General features: G+C 28.8%; 2 protein-coding genes across 2 annotated transcripts; both read right to left on the minus strand.

Annotated features, from left to right (window-relative positions):
* Window positions 1–4,367: 4,367 nt before the first annotated feature.
* Window positions 4,368–5,868, minus strand: LOC147944625 (uncharacterized). Its single transcript, XM_087512663.1, has 7 exons — window positions 5,731–5,868; window positions 5,337–5,601; window positions 5,136–5,253; window positions 4,881–5,002; window positions 4,687–4,774; window positions 4,516–4,593; window positions 4,368–4,437 (listed from the first exon to the last, which is right to left on the minus strand). The coding sequence occupies exons 1-7, from the start codon at window positions 5,866–5,868 to the stop codon at window positions 4,368–4,370; spliced, it is 879 nt and encodes a 292-aa protein (XP_087368789.1).
* An 860-nt stretch (window positions 5,869–6,728) lies between these two features.
* On the minus strand, window positions 6,729–7,791 carry LOC147944626 (uncharacterized). Its single transcript, XM_087512664.1, has 3 exons — window positions 7,645–7,791; window positions 7,297–7,561; window positions 6,729–6,835 (listed from the first exon to the last, which is right to left on the minus strand). The coding sequence occupies exons 1-3, from the start codon at window positions 7,789–7,791 to the stop codon at window positions 6,729–6,731; spliced, it is 519 nt and encodes a 172-aa protein (XP_087368790.1).
* Between the last annotated feature and the right edge of the window lie 4,139 nt (window positions 7,792–11,930).

An 11,930-nucleotide genomic window follows, 5' to 3' on the forward strand; every position in this document is an offset into this window, starting at 1 on the left:
AATGAATAATTTGTTTTTTTAAAGAATCGCTGAAGTTTACACAATGTTTCAATGTGTATCACTATATATAGAGAACGCAATTAATGATTTTTACATTTTTAATTGATAGGATAATATTGAAATTTGAATTTATCTTCCTTTTCAGAACAATTTAATAATTATTATATTTAAATTTTGTTAATATAACATTTTTAGATGATAAGAATATAAATTTAATGATAGTTTACTTATAGATAATGGTAATAATATTTAATTAACAATTTTGTAACTATATCATGATAATAATGAAAGAATCAGTCTCGAATCATTATGATTTTAGAAATTTAAATATAAGTAATAATCAAACTCTTTAAAATTACCTTTACAGTATCCTTTAATAATCGTGTAAATATATTATAACTAAATTCGCTCAAAGAATATTTAAAATATTTTACAAATTTAATAAATACATATTCTCTAACTATATAGTAGACTTATTGTCATTCTTCCGTTATGATTAAATTATTCGAATATATATTTAAGAATGTTATAATAACTATTTACGAATAATATAATTTTAATATATATAATACAAATTGTAAATATAGAACTTATATGTATAAACAAATATGTGCTATTAAAATGTATAATTAATATTTGTAAATCTTATTTCAAACTGAAAACCATAAAGCTCAAATTATTGAATGATTGCATATCAAATCCAAAAAGAAAAAAACTTTAAATTATATAATTCAAGATTCCACGTCAATTAAAAGTTCTTCAACTTCAAAACTATAAAAATCAAGATTCCATATCATCAAAGGCATCTCTCATCTGCGTAACCTGCGGACATGGTGGATTTATCATCACTCTTGTACAATTATGCGCCGTTGTCACCATGATTGAATCTATAAGAAGCAAAATGTAATTTTTTATATTAAACTATTAAAACTGATTAAACTATAACTAAATATATATAGTTATAAAATGATTCTAAACCTTGATTTCTCTCAATTCTTGCAAAGCGTACGACACATATGATATCACCAACACAATGTATCCAATCATTAAAGAAATCGTTCGCATAAGGTTTTGGTAATCGGCATGACAATCGATCATCCCTACATTAAAATTTTTAAAATTTAGTCAAAGTGTGAAAACATAATCTAAGTTTAATATATTAAATTTTAATAACATACTCGATATTTTCCAAACAACGAACAACTCATTCCATTCTTTGTCGAGAGGACCTTCCTCGAAGCGATTTCCAACCCGCAATACTCTTCCGATGATATCTACAAAATGTATAAAGTTAGAATTAATTATTGTTTTAAAATTATAAATATATATAAAGTTATCGTTTCCCTTACCAACACAATAAGCACAGTCTAAATAACCACTCTTAATATCATTAAATGATACAAAAGAGAAGAATTGATCTGAAGACAAAGCAGTAATCTTTCTAAACCATGTTATGGTTCTCCAATGTATCATAAAACGATGATCAGTTGGTCTAAAATTCCCGGTAACTTTACATAGTGAGAAACTTGCCAACATGATCCAATCTCCTTCGTTCAAATCGTTCAGAAAAACGTCACGAAATCTAGGACCCATCAAAGCGTGTATTTTTTGCCCCTGCCAAAATTATTTATTAATTAATATATGTAAAGAACATGTTAATTTAGGAAAATATAATGTAGGAAATACCTTTTCATCAACCAAAATCAGATCAGACGAATTATAGAGAGGATGAATACACTCAAATTTTCTTAGAATCTTTACCCTAATTTTCCACTCATGAATGAAAGGGTTCAAGTTGTTCAAATCAAAAAAATGGTCTTTTTTCCCGATTCTATTCTTTATAGCATTGGAAAGTAGATTAGCCATGATAGCATAAACTGGTTTGAGACGAAACGTAAAATTGTACGTTATTAAAGTAATTATTATTTATGTATAGAGCTTAGCATGTATTTTAAGGTCTATAAATATAAAAATATAGATTTATTTTTTATTTGTTTTTGGAAATTTTCATCATAAGATAATGTCAATAAGTATGAAAATTATATCATCGATAATACTTTAATGGTATTTTTACAATTTTATGGGGATTCGATTATTATATCTCTCCGTTTATTCCTGCATGATATTTTTTATGTTATTCAATAAACATATTCTTCTATTTATTCCTTACTTTTTGGGATTTTGATATATTTTAAATATCCTTTATGTTTTTTTTCTGTTAAAATTTACAATTCTATTATCACCGTATATATTTTGAATCAAAGTTAATATTTTATATATGTCCAAATCTATCTAACAACGAAAACAGAATATCGATTGTCCCTAAACTACATTTTGGTAGTAGTGTAATATATATATATATATATATATATATATTAATATTAATAATATACATAAAACTATAAAATACTTTGTTTAATTAAATATTAAGTTTAAACTTAAGTTCAAATTCAAGTCATAACAAAATAAAAATACGCATGTCCAAATTAACATCAACAAAATATAAAAAAAACAAACATAGACATCAAAAAACAGTAGAAAACATCTGGATATTATCACTTCTGGTTGGTTGAAGAACATGCTTCCTCTGAATAATCTTCATCAGACGATTCATCATCAGGCCAGTGACTGAAATAAATAATAGAATTAGGTTTTAGAACTCATATATTAATCGATTTCAGTAAATTTAAGAAGTTATAAATTAAAATTCTTACAGTAGATCGCCCGTTCTTATTCCAGCAATTTCATCTTCAAGTAAAACCGTTGAACATCGTATTGACATCAGACATTCGATTCCTAGCAAAGAATAAATTAAGTTAATAATAAAATGATAATTTCATGATTAGGAAGATATTATACACTACCTTCGAATACAGAGATCCTCCAAAACAAAAGTGTACATAGCACTGGTTCATTACAATAGGTTGGAGAGAAAACAATTTTCTCCCATTCCTTTATAAATTCAACCGAAGCTCCGCCAACTGCAACACATTTGATCTCTTGGCCACTTTTTTTTTTTTTTTTTTTTTAAAAATTTAAACAATAATGTAATTGTTAGACAACACTTTAATAAATTAAGAAAGAATATTATAAGTACTCTTGATAGTTTAACATATTAACTTACATTGTGTCAAGAACGGTAAATTTCACAACTTGATTAATGGACGTGTACCCATTTTGACGATCGATGAAATCGATCTTCTGAGGCTCATTTACATGCAATACCATTCCACAAAAATCTAACATAAAAAGGATTCATTGTAAAAAATAAAATGTTACGCAATCATCTTAAATTTAGAATCTAATAATATACTGAAGACTTATAAAAGATTACTTGCATATAAGAACTTACCAACACAAGAGGTCTTCTCTTCTGGTGAAAAATTCTGCATCATTGATGAATCAATAAGACGGTAGAAATTGTCACTGCTTCTTGGAGGTATTGGAACCATGTCTGTTTGGTTCATGAACTTGATTTGAAACGGATGGTTAGAGTTTCTAAGTGATTGTTGGCCTTTAATTACTCTAACATCTGATAGCACATACCAGTCTCCTTCCTTAATCTTACCAAGAAACTTTTTTATATATAGAGAAACTTCTATTTTGGCATCAATCCTTGCTCCCTAAAATTAAATTTAACATTATTTCATGTCATAATTTAATTATTGTTATATATGAAAAGAGTTAGAAAGATACATTCTCGTCTACCAGAATTAAACATTCATAAAAACGTTGCCCATCATTTAAATCCGGTAGCCATTTTCTAAGTATTTTGACAGCAACACTCGGATTACGTACTGTAGGATTCAAATCTCTTACGTACACGACCATTGTTTCTTTTGAAGAATTAGAGATACAACAGAGAAAGGAAAGGAAATGGTTAAGAAATTTTCATATTTCATATATTTATTCAAAAACAAAAGAAGCCGATAGTATTATATTTTTAAATTTGTGTGGCTTGAATTAAGTCTTGTGTATTACACAGGGAAAGCTGCATGCGTTACTGATTGATAAGAATGAACAATATTTTGTTGGTTTTCAAGATTTCTGTAATTGGTGTGTCGAAAATATGATGTTTATATCGAGGCAATATGTTTGGAATCTTCTGCTTGGATGCCGACCTTTATTAGTTTAATTCATTGAGTTAATGCATAAACATTTGCAATCAACATTCAAATAAAAACATGTCTTTTTAAAATAAAACAAAAAATAACGACTGAAACCATAAAATAACAACTGTTATTTAGAAATATGTCTTAAGTAAAATTAAAACTAATATTTAAGTTCATGTCTTTTGATCCCAAAGAAAAAAATACTAAAAACATGTCTTCGTGCAAAAGCAAATAACATTAAATAGAACAGAGTAATCAAACGGGGATTCGATGCTTGTCAAAAGAGTCCTCAGCAGCAGGATGAATAAAGGATCCGAGTGTGTCACTATAGACAATAAAAAGTTATAATCAGTTCTATTCATCAATTAGATACTTAAATTGATAAGTTTTATTTCTTATTCACCTCAAGTCCATAACGAAACGAATGTCGGTATCATTCAAATCCTGAATCCTTGACTCTCCATGTTCAATGAAATTGTACCTAAACGTTATTCGAAATTCAAATATAACTTTATATATGTGCACATGCTATTTTTTTTTTTAAAATGAAAACGATCGATAGAATTTAACTTACATGTACATGTACTCTGTAAATTCTGCACCCTTTGGATCCTCAATTATGTCCGAACATCCATCACCATTGGTTAGGAGAACATTATCATCTAACGTTACCAATTATAGTTAAACGAATATAAATCGTTAATAATTTCTCAATCACAATTAACAACTTTAAGTTTAAACGGACAATATATTCACAAATGTCATTACCTCCACATTTGATTCCTTTCCACATTTTGAACAGACAAATCCTCTTCCCGTTACCCACCTTGAACCGTTTGAACATGTGATTTGCATAACATCCTGTTGCAAAGCAGTCAAGTACATATCCCCTAGGACAAAGATAAAAGGTGATTCAACGCATTATGCCAAGTACATATAAATTTTTAAAACGATCTTGCATCCAATTTCCAAAGATTCTTCTATATTAAAGTTACTCGTGCATGCAATGATATTTTTACTTACTCAATTGACATGATTTTGAACCTAATGTAGCGGTCCATCAGAATCCAACGATCACCAGTGTCTTCTTGTTTAAAACTCTTGATTTCCCCCATATTAGTGATGCATCCGATCAAATTAACTGCATAATAAATCACAAAAATGTATTATAAGAAGCATAATTTTAAAGTTAACTTAAACAATACATTCTAAACTAAAACTTACAGTAAGGCCAACGTCCATGAAATTCATTATCATAAATACGTTTAAAACCAAAGTTAGTAAACGGTTTGCAAATTATAGGGTCGCTTGCAAGACGTATGATAGTCTTGTCCGTGAAAAGAATCCGATAACCAAGATTAGTTTTGTGGATCTGCTCTTTATCCTCCTCGACTTCGAACCACTCTATAACATAACTCTGATTCTCGGTCATTACAAAAGACGGAAGCCCATTGAGTGCTGCCGGAATCGTAGCATGTCCAAAAGATCCCTAATTCACAGTGTAAGTGTAGTTAAAATTTTGAATACATCATGATTTTATGCCAATCCGTTTTGACAACGCATATAATCTTTGAACATGTAACTATTATAAGATTTTTTAAAAAATAGAAAACAATACCTCTTCGTCGACCAAGATTAGTTCTTTCAAAACATCATTGGAACAATTTTTAACTTTCCACGAACGAAACACCTTGGCACAAATCATCCACTGCATGGTCGAAGAATTCAACTTCTTAAGAAACACAAAATTCGCCATTTTTTTAAAAAAATTGAAGAGAGATGGCAAATAGATAATTTTGTGAAAAGGGTAAAAGATGAGGAAGTTGTAAAGATAATATTTCAGTTTTATGTTATATATTTCGTCTTTAAAAATTTTAGGGTGTGTTTAAAGGGTGCATTGAAAGTTTCGACTCGAATCGTTGTTTCCAGTCACATCTATTAAGTAAAGCATTGAAAATACATAAAAATAGATACATCGAATGTAGAATTAAAGTTCTATTAAGAATATTAGTTAGGTGATTTCGCAAATATAAATATAAAACGAAGACATAACATAAAACCATAAACTAATCTTGAAAGATTAATAATTTTATGTAATATAAACCGTTCATACGGTTTTACATTTTTGAATCTCAAAATATGGATAGTTGAATATAATCATGGTGATAATGACAACGCACATAACAATGCCATCTTCAATTTCAATTGAACATTAAGATAAATTACATTATTAATATAATAAGTAAACAGTATTTATTTTTTGTATTGTATACAAATCTCACTCTTCTCATTCAATATCAAAATAAAGTTGATGTTGGACGTAAATAAAGCTTTCAACATATCAAATCTAAAAATCAAAATAAATATCTTTTGATCAGAAACTTAAATCTGATATACTGACACATATCCAAATCTATAGAGCACGAAAGGACACCTATGAAAGATGATAAAGATATAAAGTAATGATGTTGGATAGAAATATGAATTTATGTGTAGTAAGCATTGTAGTTCCAAGAAGTGTACTCATATCTAAATTAACTATAATAATTCAAAACCAAAATTCATAAATAAAAGAAGAAACCAAAAAAACATAAGATCATAAAGTAAAACCATAAACTAATCTTCAGAACCTTCAAAGTGAGTTTGCATATTCAAAACTTCTAGACATGGATAGTTGAATAGAATCTGTGTACAGGTGCATGCGGTAGTAATCATTGTACGACCTGAAAACATAACATAACATTAGTATTTACTCTCACAAAGTTACCATAATAGTTTAATTTTTCACTCACCTTCAACATTATTAATTTGACCGAATCTGACTATGCATATGATGATGCCTTCATCAATTTGACGGAGTCTATCGTAAAAATACTCCAAATACCCTCTTCTCAGATGACATCTCAAACATATACCACTTTAATAGGAACAGGAAATTAGTAAAAAATAATAAGAATATGAAAGATTAAAATATTGTTTGTATAAATAATTAAGAAATCTTACTCTTCGTTTTCAAGTTCAAAAAAAAGGCCGGTGTGCACAATGTTAGCAAAAATGTATTCAGATTTTTCCACACGCACAAGACGTCCAATTAAATCTAAATGAGAATAATTACTAACTAATCACTTTGAAATATTGAATTAAAAATATGTAAGACAACTAAAATAATTGATACACTACTTACCAATACACATATTCGGATTTATCGAGCCAGAAAGGACATTTATGAAAGTTACGAATGAAAAATAATCTTTTTCATTCAAAGAGGGTATCAGCTGCGCTGAAGTCATGCCACTTGAGACTATTTTGAATTGATGTGTAGTAGGCATAAAAGTTCCAACAACGGGTGTTATGTCAAAATTAGATAAGATCAACCAATTCCCTTCGTTAAAAAACGGTTTGAAGCGTTGAACCAAACTCCTTTCAAAAGATTCATGTATCTTTGAACCCTAGTGTGAAAACATATCAAATATTAACATATCAAATATTATTATAATTGCTTATCATTCGGAATAGATGTTTGTATTATTACCTGCTCATCGGATAGCACAAACTCGATAACGTTATTTAACGCAATACTGCAAACAAATCTTCTGATAACCTTTACCTTGATCCTTCTTTGGATGAGTAAAGGATGTAAGTCGGCAATATAAACACAGGAATTAGGATCAGTGGTCATGTTTTGGCGTGTCAAAAGAAATTATAATGCACTCAAAGCATCTAATGAACACATATATATATATATACAAAATCAAAATACATATAAAATATAGGGAGTTTATCATTAGAAACATTTTAAGAATTAAAATATTATCTTGTGAGATAACGATTGATTATATTGTATTTTATCCAATTTTAGTTTAAGAACATTATAGTAACATATATCAATGCAATATTTAAATAAATTACTAAGTGTGAAAATATATTTTTTAGATTTGCTGTTTGAGAATCATATCTTTTTGTATATTTGTTTAGCATATATTTGTTTAGTTAAGTCCGTTTACCTAACTTCGTTTTCAATTATATTTCTAAATTTAATTTCGTGATTTTATTATTTTCCATTTCACAAAAAAAACTCAATATCTTTTAATATAAACACGTTTAGTAAATTATTCCAGTGTCGTTAGATCTATTATAAAGATATATGGTAATTGATTTCTGATAAGGGAAAATATTTTACTCGAATTTTAAAAATGTTTAAACTGAAATTACAAAGATTGTTAACCACTAAATGGAATACGAAGTTTATCCCAATGAATTTCAGGCACAACACAATCTTTTACATCTTTCTCAAGAATATCCTTAACCTCTTCCAGCCTCTTACACTCTTCAATCAAATCGATGCGCCCTTCCAAAATATCATTCATTAGCGTCAGTTGAGCATCGACGGTTTCAAGTTGACAGGTGAGTTCGGTCGATTCTTCTTTCTTCTTCATGTGCTCTTTCACCATGTCGATAATCGCAGTGAGTCGTTTCGACGTTTCCTTCTGTGAATCATCTCTAGATTTCTGAAACGCCTTCTTAACGATGTCGATTGCTTCGTCCTCCCATTGATAATCGGACATGGGTTCTTTGCGTTTTCTAGAACTTTCACCTTCCATCGCGAAATTCGAACCTATAAAATTTTAAAATAGATTTGGTTTGCAAGTTAAAATCTGAATAAACGTAAAACTTAATAAATCTCTGATAACTTACCTGAAAGTTACGGATGATAATAGGTGGATAAAGAAGTTTAGAGGACTTTTTTGGTTAAGAAGAGACAACGAAAGGTCTGGAACTCACAATATAGGAGAGACGTAAGTGCTTAAATATATGTCCAAAGAGTCGCGAGGCCTGTGCATGTTGGCGTCTCATGAGATTAGGCCCATTTAAGTTTATTAACACATATTGTTTGTGCGTTTTTAATTACGTAAAGAAGAATTCAAACCTTATGAAGTCATATACATTAATATATCACTGGAATTTATTTTTTAAATACTATATAATATAACAGATAATTTTATAAATTTAAATAATATAAAATATAAAAATATGAGCATTCTTGACCATAGTAACAATAATCCAGTATTGAAATTTGAAGATTCGAAAGTAAAGGTGAATAATTTAAAACATAGAGACGTAGACATAATAAAAAAAAACACATGTTGATGTCTTTTTTGGCTTTGTTCTTGGTGCGAGATGACTTCCAGGTATTCTTACAACAATTCAATCATTTTTTTGTGCGTGCTCTCTTCCTGGTGTTCCTATAACACAAATCATAAATTAAAAATATATCTTCGGAACATTAATATAAGAAACTAACAATAAAGTGTAACATATGATCGTCTAAATATTTCAACTTCTGGAATATCCGGGTTAAGTCTAACTTGAGTACATATAGTGTTGGATACAGACCTCCTTCCTACAACACATTTGATTTAGAATTCTGATTAGTTATGTATTATCAAATATAATTTAAAACATTCTAAACGAATGAATAGAGTATGTACCTTGGAAGACATCAATTACACCCCATCGAATAACATATATAAGGCTTTCACCTATAGAATCTTTGTAAGTCTTATAGAAATCGTCAGCCGCTATTCCGGTTAACTCACACCGCAAAAGCATACCACTAAATAAAAATATTTAAAATATCAAACGTTAATATATTTAAGGAGTGTCCATTGGATAATATGTTTAAAACCAAATACCTGGAGTCACTAAGGTCAAAGGAAATTCTATGGTACATAGAGTACTCTAGTGTTTCGTTCCCTTTTGGAGAAGAAACTTGCTTCTTATACTCTTCTTCTTCAGTCTCAGCATCTTCACTTGTTTCAGAATCATATTCGTCGTCTTCAGTATCATCTGTGTCATCCTCATAATCGCCTTTACTATCTTCTTTGTCTACATACAAAATTTCACAAAAGCCTTCATCTTCTTTACCTTCCTCTTCTTCATAATAATCCTCATCAGAACAATTTCCGTCATCGTATTCATTTTCGGATACATCAGAGTTGACATCATCCGAGTCAGTGTCATCTAAATCATCCACATCGTTTGCAAAAGTATCTCGGCAGCACATCTTTAGCAACTTACGAATATGATCACTTTGTGATCTAAGCTCATACTTTTTGCCATCATTCGGACCCATCGAGTCTTTTTTATCATTCCAAGTATCCATTTTACCAACATTGGTAACTTCTCCAATGACATCTTAAAATATAAGACGCAAACTCATATCAAAATAATATATAATATATAAAGATACCAATTATGAAAGTTTCTAAAGTAGATAAATAAAATAACTCACCGATCAAGTAATCATCACAATAAGAACCATTTAATATTCGATTATAATCGATGAATTCAAAATATTCTTCACCTCCAACAATCGAAGTCTTACTAATCTTGGTCTTATACAAAATAATAATCTTGTATCGATGCGTGGTAGCTCTGCATGACCCATATTGATCGACAACTTTAAAATTTTCAAGCTCAATCCAATCGCCAAGATGAAATTTGGACACAAATCTGTCATAAACATCACCACGAAAACTACACTGGATCTTTATACCCTATTTAAATAAAACAAATATAATTAAATTTCTATCAAAATTTGGAAAACCTGATTACCTAACAATTTAAACAATTAGCAAACCTGATTATCACTTACGACCATCTCTAGGGTTGAACCAAGACGAAGAGATTTTTCTTCCCATAAACACAAAATCCTAACACGAATTTTCCATTCGTATTTTGAAGGATTCAAACGTGAAACACGATCAGTCGGACAATTCGTAGCCATAATTTAACCTGCAATAAACTAAATCAATTATTATATACAAATTATGATTTTGAAACATAACTAAAGAATTATGTGTCCAAAGTTTTAAAGAACCTTGGAATATTCAAGAGTTTTGGATATTGTACTTAAGATCTGTCAAACGTCTCTGTATATATATAACCTTAGAAATTAGTATATTTTCCTAAATACTAAAATAAAATATTATGAGATTCGTGTATTTATAATTAATAATAGATATATACAAAAATATCACATATATATCTATTATAAATTTTTATTTACTTATTTAGACAATATTTACTTGCATCATAATCTCTATATTATGTAAAATCTAATTAATATATTTCATTTCCAAAATATAATTATTTTCATGTTTATCACTCTAAGTTTTCAATAATTATTATCATTCAGATAATGATCCGTATGAAAAAAATATATATAACATATTATAAAGATATATATGTCATTCATCTGATTATATAAATGGCATGCATCTGTCATTCATGAAAGGTACTCTGTCAAAAGTATCTTTAAAAGACATATTTGAACATAAATTAAAAATCCCATAAGAGTTATTCGCATAATATGCAAAAATATAGGTCCAATATTAAAACAACAAACAGCTTAAGTTAATTCAATAGTAAGTAAACGAAAGTTTTTTACGAAATTTAGGAATAGGCGAACAAATCTTAACATTAGATCGAATCATTAGAATCACTCTCATCTTCTTCTGAGCCGTTGTAATCTTCATCGTCTGATGATTCATGGAAACAAAGACTGCGAAAGATAAAGGAACATAATAACTAAAACATCTTATAATAAAGATTCCATATTAATAATCTGTCATAGTATAGGAAATTTAAGAACTTACAGTGCAGGATCTGTAGTGAATGCTCTTGCTTCGTTGCCAAGTAAAAATTTAGAACATCTTATTTGAGACATTAGACAACGCCGACCTTTTACAAAAATAAGTAAGTTCCAAATCTTTAATTTGATATATTGGCTTATCTAAAACAAATGCTTATATATTG

Source organism: Camelina sativa, chromosome 5 (genome assembly GCF_030686135.1).
Source record: "Camelina sativa cultivar CO46 ecotype springtype chromosome 5, ASM3068613v1".
In the NCBI taxonomy this organism is placed as follows: domain Eukaryota; kingdom Viridiplantae; phylum Streptophyta; class Magnoliopsida; order Brassicales; family Brassicaceae; genus Camelina; species Camelina sativa.

What these genes read in the sequence shown, in the direction of transcription:
- LOC147944625 (XM_087512663.1), bottom strand. Translation starts at nt 5,868, where the DNA reads ATGGCGAATTTTGTGTTTCTTAAGAAGTTGAATTCTTCGACCATGCAG. An exon ending in TTCAAAATCATGTCAATTGA is followed by an intron (nt 5,003 to 5,135) that starts GTAAGTAAAAAT and finishes TCTTTGTCCTAG; the next exon opens with GGGATATGTACTTGACTGCT. An exon ending in TTTACAGAGTACATGTACAT is followed by an intron (nt 4,594 to 4,686) that starts GTAAGTTAAATT and finishes AATAACGTTTAG; the next exon opens with GTACAATTTCATTGAACATG.
- LOC147944626 (XM_087512664.1), bottom strand. Translation starts at nt 7,791, where the DNA reads ATGACCACTGATCCTAATTCCTGTGTTTATATTGCCGACTTACATCCT. An exon ending in TTGTGCTATCCGATGAGCAG is followed by an intron (nt 7,562 to 7,644) that starts GTAATAATACAA and finishes TTTTCACACTAG; the next exon opens with GGTTCAAAGATACATGAATC. An exon ending in AAATCCGAATATGTGTATTG is followed by an intron (nt 6,836 to 7,296) that starts GTAAGTAGTGTA and finishes TTATGTTTTCAG; the next exon opens with GTCGTACAATGATTACTACC.